General features: G+C 36.5%; 1 protein-coding gene across 39 annotated transcripts in view; it reads left to right on the forward strand.

The window, feature by feature from the left end:
- ABI3BP (ABI family member 3 binding protein) overlaps nucleotides 1-21,548 on the forward strand; it is a 280,524-nt gene that overhangs the window by 126,645 nt on the left and 132,331 nt on the right. For 30 of the 39 annotated variants that reach the window (XR_014263069.1, XR_014263070.1, XR_014263071.1 and 27 more), the window contains exons 7-14: nucleotides 868-916; nucleotides 2,081-2,152; nucleotides 2,726-2,818; nucleotides 10,973-11,050; nucleotides 12,862-12,936; nucleotides 13,670-13,744; nucleotides 14,591-14,662; nucleotides 15,157-15,231. Coding sequence is in view for 35 of the 39 variants with exons in the window: in XM_082460250.1 (XP_082316376.1) it covers nucleotides 868-916; nucleotides 2,081-2,152; nucleotides 2,726-2,818; nucleotides 10,973-11,050; nucleotides 12,862-12,936; nucleotides 13,670-13,744; nucleotides 14,591-14,662; nucleotides 15,157-15,231 (589 nt within the window). In the remaining 4 variants the exon portion in view is untranslated. The remainder of the gene's footprint in view (nucleotides 1-867; nucleotides 917-2,080; nucleotides 2,153-2,725; nucleotides 2,819-10,972; nucleotides 11,051-12,861; nucleotides 12,937-13,669; nucleotides 13,745-14,590; nucleotides 14,663-15,156; nucleotides 15,232-21,548) is intronic. The other 9 variants (XM_082460263.1, XM_082460279.1, XM_082460280.1 and 6 more) reach the window with 4 other exon arrangements.

Consider the following 21,548-nt stretch of genomic DNA (forward strand, 5'->3'; position numbering starts at 1 on the left):
ACCATGCATACAGGTTAAATCAAGCATCAAAAAATGCACGTCATGCTTACGCCTTTACCTCAGTCTAATTCTTCTCTGTATATTTGCTGCCCTTCTCTTATCCTGTTCCGTGTCTCTCCCACGGCCGTCTTATCCTTGGCTCACAATCTCCAGTGATGACTCCACTGTAAAGTTAACACTAAACGTGCCCCTAGCTCAAGCCACTCTATGGCGTCAAAACTTCCTGTGGGACGTCTGAGGCAACTTGGAAGAAGGGAGAATGCACAGTCCTCTGGGACCTGCCCTTCCAATTTTGAGGTCCTCTGGGCATGAATATGTACAGAATAGTTAAAAGTACAGGCTTTGGAAGTAGAAATGTCTGGATCTGAGTCCCAGCTCTGCCTTCATGGACGAGGAAATACTTGGCATCAGGAGTTCACGGCAGTTGTGTCTGAAGTAGCAGGGCAGCAGTGGGGCATACTCAGACAATTGATGTTGATTGGTTTTAAAAGAATATGTAGCTTGAAATCTTTTTTTGAGAGGAAATGTAAAGACAGAATTTGGCTGGTTCGCATCTCAAACGAAGTGAAAATAAACTAGTATTTAATTCAGAGGATTTAATATCTTTCCATTGCAGTTTCTAAGTAAATTAAACTAAGGGGAGTTTTGAAGAAACTGCTTCTGTCAAATCTTTGGACACTTATGGGGAAAACCAAGTGAGTACAATAAAATAGAGGCAGATATATGTACTAAAGATCTTTTCAGCAGCTGTTAAACCCGTGTCATGGAGAACTTCACTAAAGACAAGGTCTACTTCCAGTTTTTTTACTTATTTATTTTTTTAAGTTAACAGTAACTCAGAAGCTGACTCTCTTCCTCTCTTTTCAGCCAGCATATGTCCCAAGAAAGCTAATCCCAGTAACAATCATCAAGCAAGGTAATTTGTATGCGTCTGCTCTGGATATGTGTTTAGAACTATTTTAATATACTTTTTAAACTGAGATAATTAAACATAGCACATATTTTTTCAATTTTTCTGATTATTTTTCAGAAACAGTTTGAAGAAATCAGTCTAGTAAATTAGAAGTTGACAGATAATTTTGACTCTTGTACTGTTAGGCCAGGTCTTGGCAAAGCACATTGGCTGCCAACAAGGGACAGAACAAGCCTAACAAGCATTAAGTTTTAAAAAGCCAATTAAATATATATGGCTTTCTTCAGGATTAAGATAGCTTACATGTAGAAAATCATTAATCGGATATTTGGATTAATGAGATGATAACCATGATATAGAGGTCACTTTAAGGAAAGTAAGGAAACCCAGGTTTTAAGAGTTATGTTTTATTTCAGCATCCACTCATTTTTGTTTTGACTTTCAGTTTTTCAAATTATTTAAATGACTCCATTATTTCCAGAAAGTTTCCTGGTGGAAGAGATTGAGCACTTAAAATAGTAATTCATTTTAAGGAAACACAGTGTCCCAAGTGTATTCTCAAAACAGTGTCAGTCAGTATTGGAATTATCCAGATTCTTTGCTCTGAAAATATACATTTCCTAAATCTCTTTATTTACTGAGTCAGTCTTTGCCTCATTTTGTGCTAGTTCTTTAACTTGGGTAGGCTGCAGGGAGTAGAGCTGAGAAAGGAAATTCTTAGCTAATTAGAATGGAACACTTTCATTACTTAAAGGCACAGGAATTAAGATGTGCCTTCTAGCAGCCGCATAGCACAGGGAGATCAGCTCGGTGCTTTGTGACCACCTAGAGGGGTGGGATGGGGAGGGTGGGAGGGAGGGAGATGCAAGAGGGAAGAGATATGGGAACATATGTATATGTATAACTGATTCACTTTGTTATAAAGCAGAAACTAACACACCATTGTAAAGCAATTATACTTTTATACTTCAATAAAGATGTTTAAAAAAAAAGATGTGCCTTCTAGACCTTTCGTTGCCTGTGTAGCCAGCCCAATGAGTTCCTTTCTATTAATTAAAAAGCTAGATCAGGGTTTCTCCAGCGCAGATGGTGTCATGTTATTAGCTTCTTTCTGCTTCCTGACTATTTTTTTTCCATTCACACTGTTATCTTTTGGTATTTCAACAGTGATTCAGAATGTTACTCACAGGGCCTCAACTAAATCCCCAGAAAAGACTCCCTATGGAGGAACAATACTGGGTGAGTCTATCTTGAAATCTACACCTACATTAGTCAAGTCCGGCTCTTTTTTTGATAATAAGGCCTTATGGAATTTTGCACTGTGAGCAGGTCTGTTAAATTGATGTTGGTTCATTTACTTTCAGTATTTAGCATCCTGGCTTGTGTCCATTCCAGGCCAGGATCCACGAGATGCTACCTCTATCCTAGTGTGTTAGAGAAACAACTCTAGCTTGTGTCTGTTGGGCATGATGGCTCCCCTCCTGCCTACCCCACAGGGCTGTTGCTGTTATGAGGGAGCCTTTGTCATATTGAATTACTCTTTTAAAAGTTATTATCAATAATGGTGTTTGTTCACACATTTTAAGCAACCATTTTACAATTCTTGAGTCTATGGATTAAAAGCCAGAATATTCTGGTTGTTCAGTTCTGAATATGAAAAAGATTCTGTATAAAAGTTACTGTCATATTTTGTCCAACATTTTAAAGTTTGGGTTAAAAGTGACTCAGCAAAATAAGCACGAAACTTCATGGTTTCTAATGCTCTGAACTTTGTGATGGGCTGCATTTTCTTTTCCTTCTGTTTTCTTTCAGTCCACCTTGTTATTCCAGGTCTTAATGAAACCACCCTAAAACTTCCTACCTCCATAATGTTTGAGATTTCGGATGCAATCAAGACACAGTTAGGTAAGCAGCAAAGATCTATAGGTGAACTTTGCAGTGACAGTACTAACAGTGATATTCCTAGGATATCCAAGGGATCTAGCAAATGAGCTGTTTGGGGATCTCAAAGTAAAAACTAAGGGACAGGCACGTGCACTGTTGATGGGAATATAAAATGGTACAATTGCTGTGGAAAACAGTATGACGATTCCTCAAAAACTTAAAAATAGAATTACCATATGATCCAGCAATTCCACTTCTGGGTATATAACCAAAAGAACTGGGTGGGGAAAAGGTCTTAAAGAGATATTTGTACACTCATATTCATAGTAGCATTATTCACAATAAGTAAAATGTGGAAACAATCCAAGTGTCCATCAACAGATGAAATGATAAACAAAATGTGGTATATATATACAATGGAATATTATTCTGCCTTAAAAAGGAAGGAAATTCTCACATTTGCTATAGTATAAATGGACCTTGAGGACATAATGCTAAGTATAATAAGCCAGTCACAAAAGACAAAATGACTGTGTGATTCCACTTATATGATGCACCTAGAGTAGTCAGATTCGCAGAGACAGAAAGTAGAATGGTGGCTGCCAGAGACTGGAGGAGGAAAATGGGGAATTAGTGTTTAATGGTACGGAGTTTCAGTTTTACAAGATAAGGAGAGTTCTGGAGATGCATGGTGGTGATGGTTGCACAACATTATGAATGTATTTAATACTACTGAACTGTACACTTGAAAAATGATTAAGATTGTAAATATTTTGTTATGTATCTTTTACCACGATAAAAAAAAATTGGAAAAAAAGTAAAGGGTAGATAGGATGGAGTGTTGGAGTTATTCATATAAATCACATTCTATAGGGAAATAGTTATTTTATATTTATGAAAGAAGTGTGAATGATCAAATTAACCAAAATATACACATTTATACAGGTATAATTTTCAAATGAAGTCATTGTTATAAATTATACTTATTATACTATACTGTCAAGGGGCCACTAGAGGTCTTCAGTGGTAACTGAGGTAAGGGTCAGGTCTGTTAGAATTATTATTTACTTTGAGATTGATACTGCTTCCTACTTCTAGAAAGCACCTGATATGATTTTAGTGGTTAAAAAACATAAAACATAACAATTTGGGGAAAAAAACAGCAAAATTCTGTAAAAAGAGTCCAGGAAACAATTGGGGTGGCCAGTGGGCTAAGCTAGTTGCTGCATTTGAGTATCACATTGGTCTGAATTCTCTCTATAGCAGAGGATCTCACCCTTGATGAAGCATCAGAAGCCCTGGCGGGCTTGTTACACCCAGGCTGCTGGGCTCACCCCCAGGATACTGATTCCGTAGGTCTAGGGTGGGGCCTGAGACTTTGCATTTCTACCCAGTACTCAGGTGCTACTGGTCCTGCTGGTCTGGAAGCCACACTTTGAGAACCACCCCTCTTATCAGTGGCCCAAGTCTCTGGAGAATGTCTTGGGCCACTGATAAATATGGAAGAAGGTGGCATGATGTGGTGGAAATTGAACAAGACTTAAAAATGTAGAATCTTTTCCTTGAACTAGGCAATGGCTAAGAACTTCAGCACTTATATACTTGAATCTTCACATTTTATGGGTGTGGAAACAGGCCCAAGCCCCTGTTTGGCAACATTTATTCAACAAATATTTATTAAGCATTACTCGGGGCCAGAACTGCAAGTGGCTCGGGACATAATTGTGATTTACACAGGCACGGGACCCACCCACACAGGAACCTCAGGCTTAATTTCTCCTCCCTCATTGGAGGTCTGACCTGTTTACTTGTTTGATGTTAAGCAATCAGATTGTAACAGTTCTAAAAGGTAAACCTTTTCGTTCTCCTTAGCTGTTAATTTGAGAACTTCCTGGAAGAAGGAGGAGCAAAGCCTTAATAAGTGGGTAGAAAAGCATAATTAGTGGACTTAGAATTTTGGAAAATTTTTCAAAATCTATGCATCACCATTTTATTCAGATATGAACATATTTGCCCATAAATCTTTGTGGTTTTGTGCAGCTGTTACATTTTTACTGTAAAACATTCATACCTGTTAGTCCTATGGTGAGTTACTTCCAAGAATGTAGACAAGTGATTCTAGGCTTTATTTCTTTAATTTGTGCATCAGACTTGATCACCTCCTGTTTACCTGTAAACCCTGAGACTCAACTCTACATCATCTAAATGCTGTGCTAAAAGCCAGGAAGCTTCCATATTAAATTCCCTGAGTGAACCTGTGTTTAGAACCAGAGCTCAGGACCCTTGCACTCACCTGTTCTCTGCCCAGAGCCTATATAATACTTAGCCCGGTGCCTGGGAAAGACTTGCTTGTTCTTCTTTCTCGAGATAGTTGCTTTAGGTGTAAGAATAGGTTGTTTATTTGAGATTTTTCTTGTCTCTTGAGGTAAGATTGTATTGCTATAAACTTCCCTTTTAGAACATCTTTTGTTGTGTCCCATAGGTTTTGGATCATCGTGCTTTCGTTTTCATTTGTCGCTAGGTATTTTTTGATTTCCTCTTTATTTCTTCAGTGATCCACTGGTTACTTAGTAACATATTGTTTATCCTCCATGTGTTTGTGTTTTTTACAGTTTTTTTTCCTGTAATTGATTTTTAATCTCCTAGTGCTATGGTTGGAAAAGATGCTTGATATGATTTCAATTTTCTTAAATTTACCAATGTTTGATTTGTGACCCAAGATTTGATCTATCCCGGAGAATGTTCTGTGTACGCTTGAGAAGAAAATGTGTTCTGCTGCTTTCAGATGGAATGTCCTATAAATATCAATTAAGTCTATCTTTTATAATGTGTCATTTAAGCCTTGTGTTTCCTTATTAATTTACTGTCTGGATGATCTGTCCATTGGTGTAATTGGGGTGTTAAATTCCCCACTATTACTGGGTTACTGTCAATTTCCCCTTTCATGGCTGTTAGCATTTGCCTTATATACTGAGGTGCTCCTATGTTGGGTGCATATATATTTACAATTGTTATATCTTCTTGGATTGATCCCTTGATTGTTATGTAGTGTCCTTCCTTGTCTCTTGTAACAGCCTTTATTTTAAAGTCTATTTTGTCTGATATGAGTATTGCTACTCCAGCTTTCTTTTGATTTCCATTTGCATGGAATATCTTTTTCCATCCCCTCACTTTCAGTCTGTATGTGTCCCTGGGTCTGAAGTGGGTCTCTTGTAGGCAGCATATATATGGTTCTTGTTTTTGTATCCATTCAGCCAGTCTGTGTCTTTTGGTTGAAGCATTTAATCCAATTACATTTACGGTAATTATCAATATGTATATTCCTATTGCCATTTTCTTAATTGTTTTGGGTTTGTTTTTGTAGGTCTTTTTCCTTCCCTTCCTTTTTTCTTCTCTTGTGGTTTGATGACCATATTAGTGTTGTATTTGGGTAGGTTTTTCTTTTTTGTGTGTGTATCTATTGTAGTTTTTTGGTTTGCATTTCCCATGAGATTTTGATAAAGCAGTCTATATATATACAAGGTTGTTTTAAGTTACTGGTCTCTTAATTTCAAATGCAATTCTGATTTCCTGCGTTTGTACTCTCCTCTTCTCACAGTTGCTGGTTTTGATATCATGTTTGCTTATGAATGATTTCCTGCTTTTACTGTATGTTTGTCTTTACCAGTGAGCTTTCCTATTTGTGATTTTCTTGTTTCTAGTTGTGGTCTCTTGGGAAAGAGTTGTTCGGAAGAAGAAAAGGAAGGAGCTGGCCAGTCTCTTACTGATTAGGTCCCTAATCTGTTCATCAAAATTCAAAAACCAGGATTTGTGAAGGAGACCGAAAATGAGCAGAATTTTTCCCACACCACTGCTGTCACTTTTTTTTTTATTGGAATATAGTTGATTTACAGTGTAAGTTTCAGGTATACAGCAAAGTGAATTAGTTATACATATATATATATATCCATTCATTTTTAGATTCTTTTTCCATATAGGCCATTACAGAGTATTGAGTAGAGTTCCCTGTGCTATACAGTAGGTTCTTTTTGTTTTGTTTTGTTTATTTTTGGCTGTGTTGGGTCTTCGTTTCTGTGTGAGGGCCTTCTCTAGTTGTGGCAAGCGGGGGCCACTCTTCATCGCGGTGCACGGGCCTCTCACCATCGCGGCCTCTCTTGTTGGGAGCATAGGCTCCAGACGCGCAGGCTCAGTAGTTGTGGCTCACGGGCCTAGTTGCTCTGCAGCATGTGGGATCTTCCCAGACCAGGGCTCGAACCCATGTCCCCTGCATCGGCAGGCAGACTCTCAACCACTGCGCCACCAGGGAAGCCCCCTACAGTAGGCTCTTATTAGTTATCTATTTTATATATAGTAGTGTGTATATGTCAATCCCAATCTCCCAGTTTATCCCTCCACCTCCCTTATCCCCTGGTAACCATAAGTTTGTTTTCTACATCTGTGACTCTACTAGTGTTTTGTAAATAAGTTCATTTGTACCCTTTTTTAGATCCACATGTAAGCAATATGATATGATATTTGTCTTTCTGTGTCTGACTTACTTCACTCAGTATGACAATCTCTAGGTCCATCCACGTTGCTGCACATGGCATTATTTTGTTCTTTTTTATGGCTGAGTAACATGCCATTGTATATGTATACCACATTTTCTTTATCTATTCCTCTGTTGATGGACATTTAGGTTGCTTCCGTGTCCTGGCTATTGTAAATAGTGCTACAGTGAACATTGGGGTGCCTGTATCTTTTTGAATTCTGGTTTTCTCCGTGTATATGCCTAGGAGTGGGATTGCTGGGTCATATGGTAGTTCTACTTTTAGTTTTTTAAGGGACCTCCATATTGTTCTCAATAGTGGCTGTACCAATTTACATTCCCACCATCAGTGTAGTAGGGTTCCCTTTCCTCCACACCCTCTCCAGCATTTATTGTTTGTAGATTTTTTGACTATGGCCATTCTGACAGGTGTGACTGATACCTCATTGTAGTTTTAATTTGCATTTCTCTAATAATTAGTGATGTCAAGCATCATTTCATGTGCTTTTTGGCCATCTGTATGTCGTCTTTGGAGAAATGTCACTGTTGAACTGAAATGTGTTTTTTTCCTTAGTTCTTGGTTTTAAGGACTATTTCCTAAATTTTTGTTTTGTTTTGTTTTTGCAAAGTTCCACCTGCTACCTTAATATCAGTTCAAGCCTTTCATTATCTTTAATTTAGAGAATTAAACAGTTGAATTTTTGGTTTGCTTTGCTTTTTGCTTTTGTTATTCTGATACGAATCACTAAAACTTCAGGATTAAGTGTGATTTTAATGAAGACAAATTAAAATGCAAATAGTAAATGTATTTTAAAACTTATTTCTAGGGAAGCATCTATCTTAAATTGAATACATGGTGAATTTCTTACACATTGAAGAGACTGATAGGCAGTATGTTTGAAGATGTCCAGTAAACCCATCAAATGTACCATTTTAGACTATGTTACAAATTCCATTTTAGATTTACTGGTTTTTATGAAGATTGTGAGCATAAACAGTTCTTTATACCAATGAAGGAGAAATAAACTTTCCTGAAGTTATTTATCACTGCAATTCAGAAAAGTCCTACTGTGTGAGGGGGTAAATCCTAAAAATAATATCCTCATTCCAGCAGGACCCAATGTGGGACATCAAGAAATTAATAGCTTTTGTTCTAAGAACACATGGTATGAATAATGAAAGAAATAAACAAGAAAGCTAGTAATACACACACCTCCCAGGGGCATAAAAAGGGTTTGCCAAAGCCAAGACTTAGCCTGCCAATAATGAAAGGAAACAACTGTGTTGAAAAACGGTACAGAAGAGTCAGAGAGGAAAAGGAATTTCCTGGGGTTTAGGCCATCTTCTAATGGCATTTTACTCTGCTGTTGCCAAGACCAGTTGTACATAGATAATGTAGGTGAATGCTCATGGTTTGATAGGAGTCACAAAGAGTCCCCATTCAAGTTCTTTCCCTTCAATCAATTTCTCTCACGCCCGAAGGGCCATGTTTAGAAATACGGTATGCCTCTATAAGGAATTAGTGATGGGTAGAGAATACAAACACCTCTTGGGAAGGTAGTTTACTGTTTTTCTTCATTAGCAGCCTAATTTTAGGTTAATGGTATTACCCCATAAGGGCATGCATAAGGAGCTAAAGCAAAGCAATTCAGAGCATTGCCTGAAAGTCTAGAATCTGGAGGTTAAAATAAATAAATAATTTTTTAAAATAAATACACAGTCTTAGTCAGCCAGGGAAACACCAAGAGTGTAGGATATTACACAGGAAGGAGAGGATTAGCAAAAATAATCCTGAGGGAGAAGAGGACACTGCAAAGAAGAGATCAATGAAAAAAATTATGTTTAAAGAAAAAAAAACTTCCTGTGGTACATGCTGAAAATAACAGGATTAGAGCTCATCAAAATTTGTAATCTGAACGTTTTTTCCTGTGCTAACACTCACAGTGGTTCTAAACCAAAGCTGTGACTACAAAAGAAGAAGGAAAAAAATGTTGATGAGATTTAGAAATCTAAAAAATAGAATTTATCATAAAATTATACTGGATCTGTTTATTTTTTTAGTTATTCCAGAAAGAGTCCCTTCGCTTTATGCCCTGCTAAATTAATTTGAGCAACGGTATTAAACATTTCTGTTGTACAAACATGCTGTACAGCTTCATGAGCACAGCAATTCAGAACACGCACTTGACTGATAGCTATGGCAAGTACATTAGCACTTGTGACGCCTATTTCTAGCATCTCAGATCACTCCGGAAAATCATAAGCTCTAGGAATCTATCATATACTTCCATAATACAGATTGAAAATTGATTTGCTTCCATGATCTTTGTGAAGGGGATGACTTTATAATTGTCTTTAAGTCCATCAGAAGTAAATGAATATTTTGTGCCCATGTTAACTGAAAAGAAGAAAATGGTCTTTACAACAGTGATGTGAACTATAGGAAGAAGTTACAAAATTTACATCCTCAAAGAACTTTGAGAGAACAGTTTAGATCAGTAGTTCTCAACAGAGGGCAATTTTGTCCCCTCCCCAGGATATTTGGCAGTGTCTGGAGACATTTTTGGTTGTCACAGCTGTGGAAGGGTGGAATCCAGGGAGTAAAGGCCAGAGATGCTGCTAATTATCCTACCTTTCACAGGAAAGGCCCCCATAAAAAACATTGTCCAGCCCTAAGTGTCAGTAGTGCCAAAGCTGAGAAACCCAAGAAGTTCCTCACAGCCTTAGGACTCTTAAAAAATCCCATCTGATTATAATCAGATCAAGGTGACACTATCAGGGTATCTCAAAGATGAATGAATTCTTTCATGCCACTAGACTGTTTCAAAATATTATAAATAGGTCATTGATTCAGTGTGCTAAATAGCTGAATCAAGTTAATCCTAAGTGCATTTTGAAGAATATGGAGAATATCTTAATCATTGGGCAACTCTGGTACAGAAATGTACTTCCTTTGAAAAGGAATACCTAAATTTTAGAAGAAAGTTTCCTGACTAATTGTCAGAAGAGAAAAGAAATAGAAAAAAAAAAAATCAGACTTCATTGTTTTACACTGAATTCCCACACAGACCCAAAGAAAAGATCTATGTTAACATGAGGTTCAGATAAATAACTGTTGGTATTTTTTCCTAACCACAAATATCTTCAAATAATGTTTCCTATGTGTGTTATTCATGTTTTTCTAAAACTTTAGAGCCAGAGCCTATTATATTTTTTACCATGCATAATAATGGATAATTTCTATTCATTGATTTTAAAAAAAAAAAAAATTAGGAGTAATTGAATATAAAATTCCAGGGAGCATTTGCTATGCCTTACAGACTGTGCCTTCAAGAAACTCTGTTTATGAGTCAGAATGACTTGAGAGCTATCCAAGTACTGGGTTGTGATTTTTTTCCTCATTCCAGTGCCAACTTAGATCTTAAAGAATTACCTAGGGTTAATGAGAAGGAATTCTGAAGACTGTCACTACTAATGCTAATCCCTGGTAGAAATGCACAATGAATTTATTGACTGCCTGGTGGGAAGGGATAAGAGCAGAATAGATTTCTTGAAGTAGTCTGTTGCTTGATTGTTTTGAGGGAATTATATTTGGACACTCTATTATGAGGAAGTGAGATAAATTGTTTGTTTTCTGACTTTTTAAGCTAAGAATGAAACCTTGGCACTGCCTGCTGAATCTAAAACACCAGAGGTAGAAAAAATCCCAGCACAGCCCGTAACAGGTAATGAGAACCCTACGTTATTAACTTTGAGAAAATAAATAATATGTTTTTTCAAATAGTAACTGATTGACAAGCCTGCATTTTTTTTGCAGTGAAGAGCCAGTAGGAAATTCATTTTGATCATAAGCACACAACAGTAGGAGATTCTGGGTCTTTAATGTTTGGAAAAACAGCAGATGCAAAATGAACCATTGAATTCTATAACTGATATGTAATATGGAAGCTGTATTTTTCACTTTAAGTGAAAGTTGTTACCGCAACATTCTGAAATATTTTTATACTAAGATGTAATGCCATGGTTTTGGTGCCTTCCTTTTATAAGAAGACACGAGAGCATTTTTTCATTTCTTCACTTTCACAAGTGATTGGTTTAGCAAAATGCCATTATCCCTCATAAATCCATAGTTTAATATCTATGAAAATACCTTGGAATCATTTAGTAACAATGTCTCTTGAAGATTAACAATGCTCGTGTAGAAAATACCTAATAGTTCAGTAAAAATCCTTTAAAGAATAAACGCAGTATGCATTTTCCCCAGTTTATCAACCATTACTAACAAACATTCAGCATGTCTTCTATGAATGAACTGCCCAAGTCCAGCCCACTGGGGACACGTTATTCTCTGAACTACAGAGTTTTTGCCAGAGCAATACCGCTTCATCCAGAGCTCTGTGAAACAAATATCTGGCAAGAATTCCTCCAAATCTACATTTAGCAAAGTAACTCCAATCTAAAGTGAATTTTTTAACCCATAAAATTGCCATGAATTGAAATATCAGTGATATTTACCTTGTACTAAACTCTTGGACTCCTAACTAGTCCAGAGAAAATAAAGATTGGTGGGGAAATAAAATGTCTTGATTTCAAGAAACCTATTCAAGTAGAAATATTTCTGACAGAGTAAGAAGTACTTGGTCCTACCTAAAGGTGAGAAATGGGTAGACTCTGATGCTGGAATAAGCTATTTGAATGAAATTCCTAGGTAGTTTTTTGATTTCAATATAATTAGCCAATACCAAGAAAAGCATTCCCAACTACACTTCTTCTCTTGGCATAGTATCTGATGGGAGAGTCAACAGAGTTCTTAGTTCTCTGCCAAACCTTCCTCAGGATTTTCCACTTCAGAAACACTTAGGCAAACACCATAATTCATTATTCAGTGTTACTGTGTTTATTTCATATCCTTACCCTACAAAATTCTGGAATTGTGTAGCTCACAATTCATTCCAGATCTCAGTGATCCTGGTTCTTATTCCTCAAAAACTAGTTACCTGAAGGTCATCTTTACCTTTGATCTAGCACTTGAAACAACCCTGTGACTGAGCATTTGAATCCTCATAATTTCAACCCAGTTCCAAGCTTTGCATGTTGACTACAGTTTGGAAGAGAGAAGTCTTAAAAATGTAATAGTTCTAAATAAATCTTTTTGACCTGGGTCATTATGTTATCTGCCCATTTATTAACTTGTTTAATAAATACTTATCCTGTGCTTGCTTACTATACCCCAGACGTCATGCTAAGAAAAAAGGGCAGACCCAACATTATGATTAATCTGATAAATGCTTCCATGGGGGTCAGTTCCACGTGCTTTTTGGAACACATGGAAAGTGGACAGACCCAGAAAGGAAGGGTTGGGAGAGGAGGTGTCAGTTCAGACATAAGCCAGGGAGCCCTTAACATAATTAACTTGAAAAGAATTAGTCCGTGTAAGTGTCAGTTCTAATTCTAAAGGGCAACAAAAGTGCCTTATGGTCTTGAGTTGTTTCATCATTTTATCTTAATTTGTAAAGTCGTCTTTTTTACCTTCCAGTGACTCCTGAATCAGTTCCAAGAACCACTAAACCCACTGTGTCTAGTGCATTAGACATTTCAGAAACAATACCGGGTAATTCTAAGAACTTTTTTTCTTAAAAAAAAAAGAACCTCCCGACCCTCATACAAAAGTAACCCCAATGCCTTGGCTTCCCATCCTCCCCACTTTCTTTCCTACCTTACTGGCAGTAGTTCATCTTCTGTTTCTCAGACCAATTCCATTAAAGAGTTAACGACATACCTTGATCCTGATGACTAATATTCTAGGCAGCTCTGGATGCTATATGCTAACTGTACACCCTTTTTACCAGTCTCTTGGGAGGTATAGAAAAACAGAATGCCAGCCTTTTAACCTACAAAGCTTGGAGGAGTGAGAGTCTTGACTATGTCTGTGCTTTCCATTTCAGTTGGCTTTTCCAAGTCTTGTGTGTACTAAACTTAAGGAGAATCCCCAAAAGTGTCATGCCTTTTACTAAGAATTTCATGTCATGTAAGTTAGCTGCTTCTTGGCCCAAGAGAATCTAACCTGCTTTATTCTCTTCTCCAAAAAAAAAAAAAGGAGTAGCATGTACGTATTTTGTTCTGTACTTGTGATATTGATCTTCCATGCCACACCATGGCCATTTGAACATATACCTTCAAATTATAACTATGTAAAACTTTTCCAGGGAAAGCCAGCTATTTCCATGAAAGGCATCAGCTGCCCAATGCACCCTCTGTTATGAGCATGCCTCACATGACATGGTTAAGCCACAATGTCAAATCCCGACTCAGGGAGTTTCTAACTGAATTCTTCTTTATTGCAGTTCTCAGGGGAAGGACCCCCGAAACACCGCAAACTATTTTAATACCTAGGTTTGAATTGACACTGAGCACGCTAGGTAAAAATTATTGAACACTGCAGCTTATTATTACCTTGGAAATATTATGCATGCTTGAAAGAAGTCCTTAGGCTAATTCATTCAAATTTATCTCCTCACAGAAAAGAAGGGACACATGGCTTATAGAACAATAAACTCTCCAATACTAAGCCCTTAAATGTTATAAATTCTTTATTTTATAATTTAGGATCTTAAAGAGTCTTTCTCTATGACAAATCCTTTGGTAATTTTTCTTGGGGGTAGTCATATTTTGATATTATATTTGATTCTTTTAATTCAACATTATTGTGTCACTGAATAAGTTATTTTCTATATTTTTCCTAAATATCTTTTTACTCAACTGTTTCTCTTGAAAGAGAAGATATATTTATGTATTTCTGCAGACTGCTTCTTAGAATTCTCAGAATTTACGTGCAATATCAAAAAAGTTGTTGGGGGAGCTTAAATATAAAGTCATGTAGTTACTGAAATTCTATTTTTAAAAACTATTGGACAGACATTTTCTAGTTCATATGTGTTTGGTGCTTGACTTGAGTTTAAACTTAATATATCTGAGAACACACGTACGCATAGCTGAAGAAATTAGGACACTAGTTTAATAAGGGTGAAAAGAAGAACCCAGACTCCTCACATGCAGTGGCTTGATTATACAAAATAGAAAAAGAAGCTGTCTTATATTATCCATCATTGAAACACAGGAGTAAGAAATATATACTACTAACAGTCCCTTACCTTACCTGAGTAATTTGCATTTGTGTGTTTGTTTTTTGTTTTTGAAGCTTGAGATTTTAAAAACCTTTTCTCTCACACTTCAAGCCATAACATTTCTTGTGTGTTTCATTGCAGCTCCGAAAAGGCTTCCAGAATTTCCTCAGGCAAAAACACCCTTCCCTTTTGAGAAACCTGGGGGCACCTTGGGTAATAACAGCACCTTAAATCTGGTGTTACGACGTGGGTGGTGATTGCTTAATTCTGTAGAACACGTTTACTGGATCTTATCTATGCAAACCTCAGTGAACTGCTGAATTCAGTCAGCTCAGCCAAACAAGTGGTTGATTTGGTTTAAACAAAAAAAAAAGCCAAAAACAACTATTTCTCTGATTGGATTTTCTACAAATTCAGTAACAATTATCAATCTATTAATTCCACATATAGCCCATTTAGTTAGTTTTCCGTCCTCAAAAAGGTGAGAGTATGACACCAAACTCTAGTTTCCTTCTAGTCTCTACTCAAATGCTCTCTGAATGGGTGTATATTGATTTCTTCTTGATATGTGATGATGTTTAATTGGATCAGTATGTGTTTTTTATTTCAGGCTACTGGTAGCCACTTAACCACACCAGCAACCTATTTCTGTCTCTTTATCCTCTCAAAAAAATTCTCAGTGAATTCCATTTCTTTTTTTGCTGTAGCTTCAAGTCAAAAGCCATGGATTGTGCCTACAAGTAAAATATCTGAAGATTCCAAAATTCTACTGCCTCAAACTGGTAATTGCATTCTTTTTTTAAAAAATAGATTGGAGCAACAGTATGGAATAACTTCTCATTTTTATTTTTATAGGTTGTTTAGCTGATTATCCATATACTTTGTAGTAAATGGTAAAGTTATAATCCATTCTTGATGCTTAGATGCATTTCACTTTTTTTCAATACGAAAGCAAAATGCTTTTGCATTTGTTTTAAAGATCTGTGTTTTAATGTCTGGATATACAGTTAGAAGTCTGGCTAGAAGATGAACTGTGAATTGGCTCATTGAATTTCTAGAGATCTCTTTAGTGACATGAGAGCAGTAACAAAAATAAGAATCCCATCGTGATCTGATTTAAGAGTATGAATTTAATATTTCCCTTGCAGTTAGATATTTCTTTTTCAGTAAAATATCCAATGAACATTTGAGAGTTTACTTTGTGCAAGATATTATTACTGAGTCCTAAAATATGTAAACATATTGTGATATAGAGGAAAGACCACAGGTCTTGGCACTAACACTGGACCTTGGTTCCAGTTCTGGCTTTACTACCAACCACCTATTTGAGCTATTTTTCTCTACTTTCCTGGATCCTGGTTTGCTCTTTTGTAAACTATAGCAATTGGCTTTTTCTCCCGAGAATTCTTGTATTCCAACACTAAAATTGATTGAGTGAAATAGCTTCCTTTTTAGAAAATAGATTTTTCTCAATTAAAGAGTTTTTGCGTTTACATCTTTTCTCTGATGTCTAGTGGTCAACTAAAGAAAATATTCAGCATGTGAGAATTATAAGAAAACCTCACAAACCATTTTGTGTGGTTACTTCTATGATTTTTGTTTTACTTATTTGTATTTTAATTTTGTGAACCTTCTAGTGGTGCTGTTTTTGAGTACATATAATTACTATATAATGTAGTTAGAAGTTCATGTAATGATGAAAGGAGTCCAGCACAGGACTGGTTTGAGAAAGGATGAGAATGCGCCTACAGACACATAAATCTTAGTCAAATGATCCTTTCTCTGGTGAGTGAAATTGATTCAGATCTTAGCAAAAGATACAAGGATGGCATCAAATGAAGTAAGCATGTCTGTTGCAGTCCTCCCTAGTTTTCTCACGTGGGAAAACACTTCTAAGTTGGTTATAGTTGTCAGCCAATACAGAGGAGCCTTAAATTGGGTCTTTTCTAAGCCTTGATTCCCCATGTCACTGACCCTGAAATTCTAGTGCCATTACTTAATGTAGGTGTAAGAACACCTTCAGAATTCAGGTCACCTGAGTCTAAAATCCAGGCTCTGGGTGGAGTTTCATACTGAGCCTCTAGTTCTGTTAGTTAACACAGAGGCACAGCTGCACTGCAGACTGTGGAACAATGCTAGTCTGTGGGCGTGTGTGATGGTTTATCTGCTGCACTGTGGCCCAGCTGGCCTGACCCCCACGTCCTTTACAAGTATCACATCTTCCAAACTAAAGACTGTTGGGGCCCACTGAGTTAGTAGAACACTTAGGTCCCTTTTATCTCTCAACTTCTGGGCTATAAACACAGGGTATATAAGGTCTTCCTGGTTTCTCTTGAGCAGCCTCTAGATTTTTGGTGTTTATGATTATTTAAGAGCAAACTGACCAAAACCTCCAGAAAACCACTTATGAAATTTCAGTGCCTAGGATATGAATTATATATAAGCCTGAATTGAAGCAAGCTTTAGGGGGTAGGGAAAATATGTTTGCAGGTGAATGTTGTAGAGTTACAAAGAGACAAAGATAGATGAGATTGGAAATCCCAGTAAAAGAAAGGTTCCTTTTGCCTTAATTACAGAAAAGGAATATTCTGGTTTTGCCCTGGTGGAATATGAATAGTTGCTAACGCCGCAGGAAGCAGTTTCATTATTCAGCTGCTTCCCTCCTGCTAGGCCCACCTTAGGCTGCCAGAGAACTTCCAAAAACTGCCGACTGCCAGCCGTCTCTAGAGGAAGCGTGTGGGCCTGTCATGGGCTGTAACAGTTCAGTAGGTATGATTGCAGGCATAAGCACCAGCCACAGAAACTTCCTAGCCTGCCCTTGCAACACTGAATTGTTATGACTGGGCTACTTGCTTTGATGTTTGGAGAGAGAGCATTGGCATCACCAGGGAGCTTGATAGAAAGGCAGAATCTTGGGCTCTACTTCAAATCTGTTGAATCAGGATCTGCTTTTTAACAAGATCTCCAGATGATCTGTATGAGCATTAAAGTTTAAGAAGCACTGCCTTATCACCGTAGTCTGTAATACTTCACATGGTACAGATTAGAAGCATCGAATGTGGTCAGTTATAGGACAGGAGGCCTGAAATCAATGTAAAATTGGTTTCTTAAAGTGGGCGATTAAGTATTTCTTGTTTCTGCTAATACTTTTAACACTCCCATCTACCTCTTGTATAAATGTTCTGTGGCATCTTCCTAACGTGTTAAATTTCAAATTAAAATTTATCAAATGTGTTACTTGTGATTTAAAGAGTTGATACATTCATACAACCCTTTTATTCATTTCAGCCTTTGTTTCTCAATTGATTTTGTGTGAATTTACACAGGCACTAAGTTTCTATTTCCTGTTTAGTTTCAACATATATGATTATTGTATTTTCCAGTTACTCACATGGCTTCCTAATTATTTGAGAATTATTATTAATTATTAATATTATTAATTATTAATAATTATTGAGAATTAAGAAGAGAGAGAGGCAGAGATAGTACTTGAATGCTGGTCCATAAAATCATTGGTCTTGTTTTTAGTTGTTACATCTTTTGAAGAAATGATATATTTCAGCTGGTATTAATGACATTATTATAGCAAAATGAACATATTTTGTTTTCTGTGTTGGCATGCAATGCATCTATATTTACTATGTCAATTACCTTCAGCCAAAGACCACCAGGAACACACCTGTATTTGAACAAAGTTAGGTTTATTTACTTTTTGTAACAATGGAGAATGCAGACCATGAGGAACTGTGGATCTGTTAGTAAGAGGATGTTATGGGATTTAGTCTTGTGTTAGGTGATTCTGGGGAGTGTTCAAGGAAGCGAAGCTTTGCTCTGAATTGGATGCTGTCTGAAAATGGGAATAATCTGTGACAGAATATCTTAAGAATTCTTAACTAGAAGGCAAGAAAAGAGGAGTGAGACTAAAGCTGGGATTGGTAAAGATATTAACCAGAATATGAGGACAGTAATTTTTGTGTTCACGCGTTTGTGTCCCACACAGTTACAGAATGGTCTTGTTTTTGTCTTGGTGCATCTTTGTCACCAAGTGAACTTGTCTGAGGTTGATGTTCTTTTCAACTGTCGATGTTCCGTAGGTGAACACAGCAGCCTAGCTGTGCGTGCCTGGCCAGCACCTGGATGCCAGGAGCTGCTTGTTTCTTTATCAACCATTAAACGTGGTTTATCAGTACCTTTTGTAAAACTCATTTTCCTTCAACGTTTACTAGATTTGTTTTCCACATTTACTTCATACTCTGTATCAGATAATCAGAATGCATGCTCTTAAAAAGATTTCTGTATTACTTTTGTCTATAAAAAGATATGTGGAAATTCTAACTTGCATGTCAAATATTGAAATCATTTCAGTAGTTAATGGCAAGAGTGGGACAGGGTATTTGGAATTTGGACTGTCCTAGGAAATCTGAGAAGTGCAGCCATCAAACAAATTCTTCCCTACTTTTAGTCTATTGGCCCCAATCCTTCATTAGAGCTGCATTTTGTGATCTCATTATTTGGAATTGTACTTTGTTTAAACCTTCTCTAAAGTATGTTCAAGTAGGATTGATTGATTTTGCTTTCCTTAGCAAATCCACCTTTTCTTAAAGTACAGAAAGGAAATTATAAAAATCTGTTCTTTAACTATATGCCAGAATGTAAACTTATTTATAAATTCTATATTAAAAGAAAGTTGGCCATATTTTAGAAATACTTAAGTGCTTGTAACAATCATTCAAAAAAGTCAATCTTTCTGATGATGCAGTAGAATTGGTCTTATGTTCTACTGGAAGGTAGCCAGTAGAACATGGTTGGAGAAGGAGGATAGAAATCAGTGTTTTATTTCTGGTTTGCTAATGCTATCAGTGTTAAGCATCCTTAATTTACTTGGCCATCCCCTTAAAAGATCATCATTTAGTACCAGGAGGAATTTGAACCATAATCAAATAAAAAAGTGGTTTCTTCGTATAACCCAAGATGATCCAGTGTGTTTATTTGCATCCTTAGAAAACTCTCCAGCCTGTTCTTCCCCTAGCATGCCCAGACAAACTGACTTTTCCCTCTAATTGTACAGTAACTTATTACTAAGATGACAGTTCCTTCTGGCATAATTATTTCCCCTTGAGCAATAAACAATTATCTTTAGAGACTTCGCTTGGCAGAACTGAGGATGGTCTGCCTCAGTCTTTTCATTAGAATCCACTTTGGGAGCTCGCTTTAGGAGTTCATTACTAATTATTTTCAATGTCTCATTCTTTCAGTACTTTGTAGAACTTTAGTAAATTGCTATATGCACTTAAGCTCTATAAATTATTTAAAGCCTTGAAAGCTGAAGTGATCAGCATGCCTGAGGAGCGGTATACTGGTTGGAAAGTTTTGGCCACAGGTGGTTTGCTCACAGTGGTTGAAAAGAGGTTGAACTCTACATTTGGACCTTATTGTCGTCCTATGAGGTGTTGATTAGCATAGATCTGGCCCACTGGACTGAATTAAGCCCTAGAGAGGAGAAAAAATAGGAATAAATGGTGGTGTTGATGCTTTGAGATCAGGAAAATAGAATTTAAGTATAGCAGATGGTTTACAGATTTACAGTGGCCTCTTAGAGATTTACAACCGCAGCCTTTGGTTTTGCTTCATGAGCATTTTCTTGCAGACAATATATTCATAAATTTCAAGGCCAACCTGAAAGGTATTTTATTTTTCCATGAAATGAAGAGAGCTTTATGTACTTATTTAAACGGTACTGAGAACGCTGTGTATGGTGTTTATAAATGCTTTTCTCATCCAGCTACTTATTGATGGTCCCATTGTATTTTCCCCTTGTGTCTTTATATGTGTGTTTAGGATTCTATTTCCATGGCAGGGTATGGCCACACAAGCATATCGCAGGTAATTGTGTAGTAGAGGGAGAGATTTGTGTGCACACATATGTGTGTTATAAAATAATTAAAGGATCTGTTCATTTATTCTCATCTATCCTTACTAAGAGCATAAACTACCCAACTGTCAAACTCATTGTTATTTGTTCATTGTAATGGAAATCTTGCCGATTAATTCCATTGAGTCTTACCATGTACAAGGCTCTGGGGTAAACCTTGAAGTCCATAAAGAGCATGACAGGCACAGTTTCTATCCTAATGAGGTCACGAGGTCTTTCATCTAAGAATTTATGTTTAAAAAGGAGTCTTTATACATATGCAGTCAAATATTATTCAGCCATAAAAAAAAGATGGAATAATGCCATTTGTAGCAACATAGATGAACCTAGAGATTATCATACTAAGTGAGGTAAGTCAGACAGGGAAAGACAAATATCATATGATACCACTTATATATGTACTCTAAAAAATGATACAAATGAACTTATTTACAAAACAGAAACGGACTCACAGGCATAGGAACAAATTTATGGTTAACAAAGGGGAAAGGAGGTGAGGAGGTTAGGAGTTTGGGATTAGCAGATACAAACTACTATATATAAAAGAGTTAAACAACAAGGTCCTACTGTATAGCACAGGGAACTATATTCAATATCTTGTAATAAACTATAAGGGAGGGTGGGAGGGAGATGCAAGAGGGAGGAGATATGGGAATATATGTATATGTATAGCTGATTCACTTTGTTATAAAGCAGAAACTAACACACCACTGTAAAGCAAATTATACTCCAATAAAGATGTTTAAAAAAAAAAACTATAAGGGAAAAGAATCTGAAAAAATACATATATATATATATATATATATATGTATATATATATATATATCTGAATTACTTTGCTGTACACCAGAAGCTAACACATTTTAAATCAACTATACTTCAATAAAAAAATAATAAATTTAGAAACAGTCCAACAAAAAAGTCTTTCACATAGTTACTAATATTCATGGAATTTGAATAAGATAAATTGACGAATTCTTGATCATTGTAAAGGCCTTGTCTGTGTGCCATCATGTTTCCAGAGCAATATCAAAGTATTTTTATTATGGAATTTGCATCTAATCAGTTTTTTTTTTTTTTAACAGATGATTTTTTTTTTTAAACATTTTATTTATTTATTTTTGGCTGTGTTGGGTCTTCATTTCTGTGTGAGGGCTCTCTCCAGTT

The sequence above is a fragment of the Balaenoptera physalus genome (assembly GCF_965194825.1).
Source record: "Balaenoptera physalus genome assembly, chromosome: 4".
Taxonomy (NCBI): Eukaryota; Metazoa; Chordata; class Mammalia; order Artiodactyla; family Balaenopteridae; genus Balaenoptera; species Balaenoptera physalus.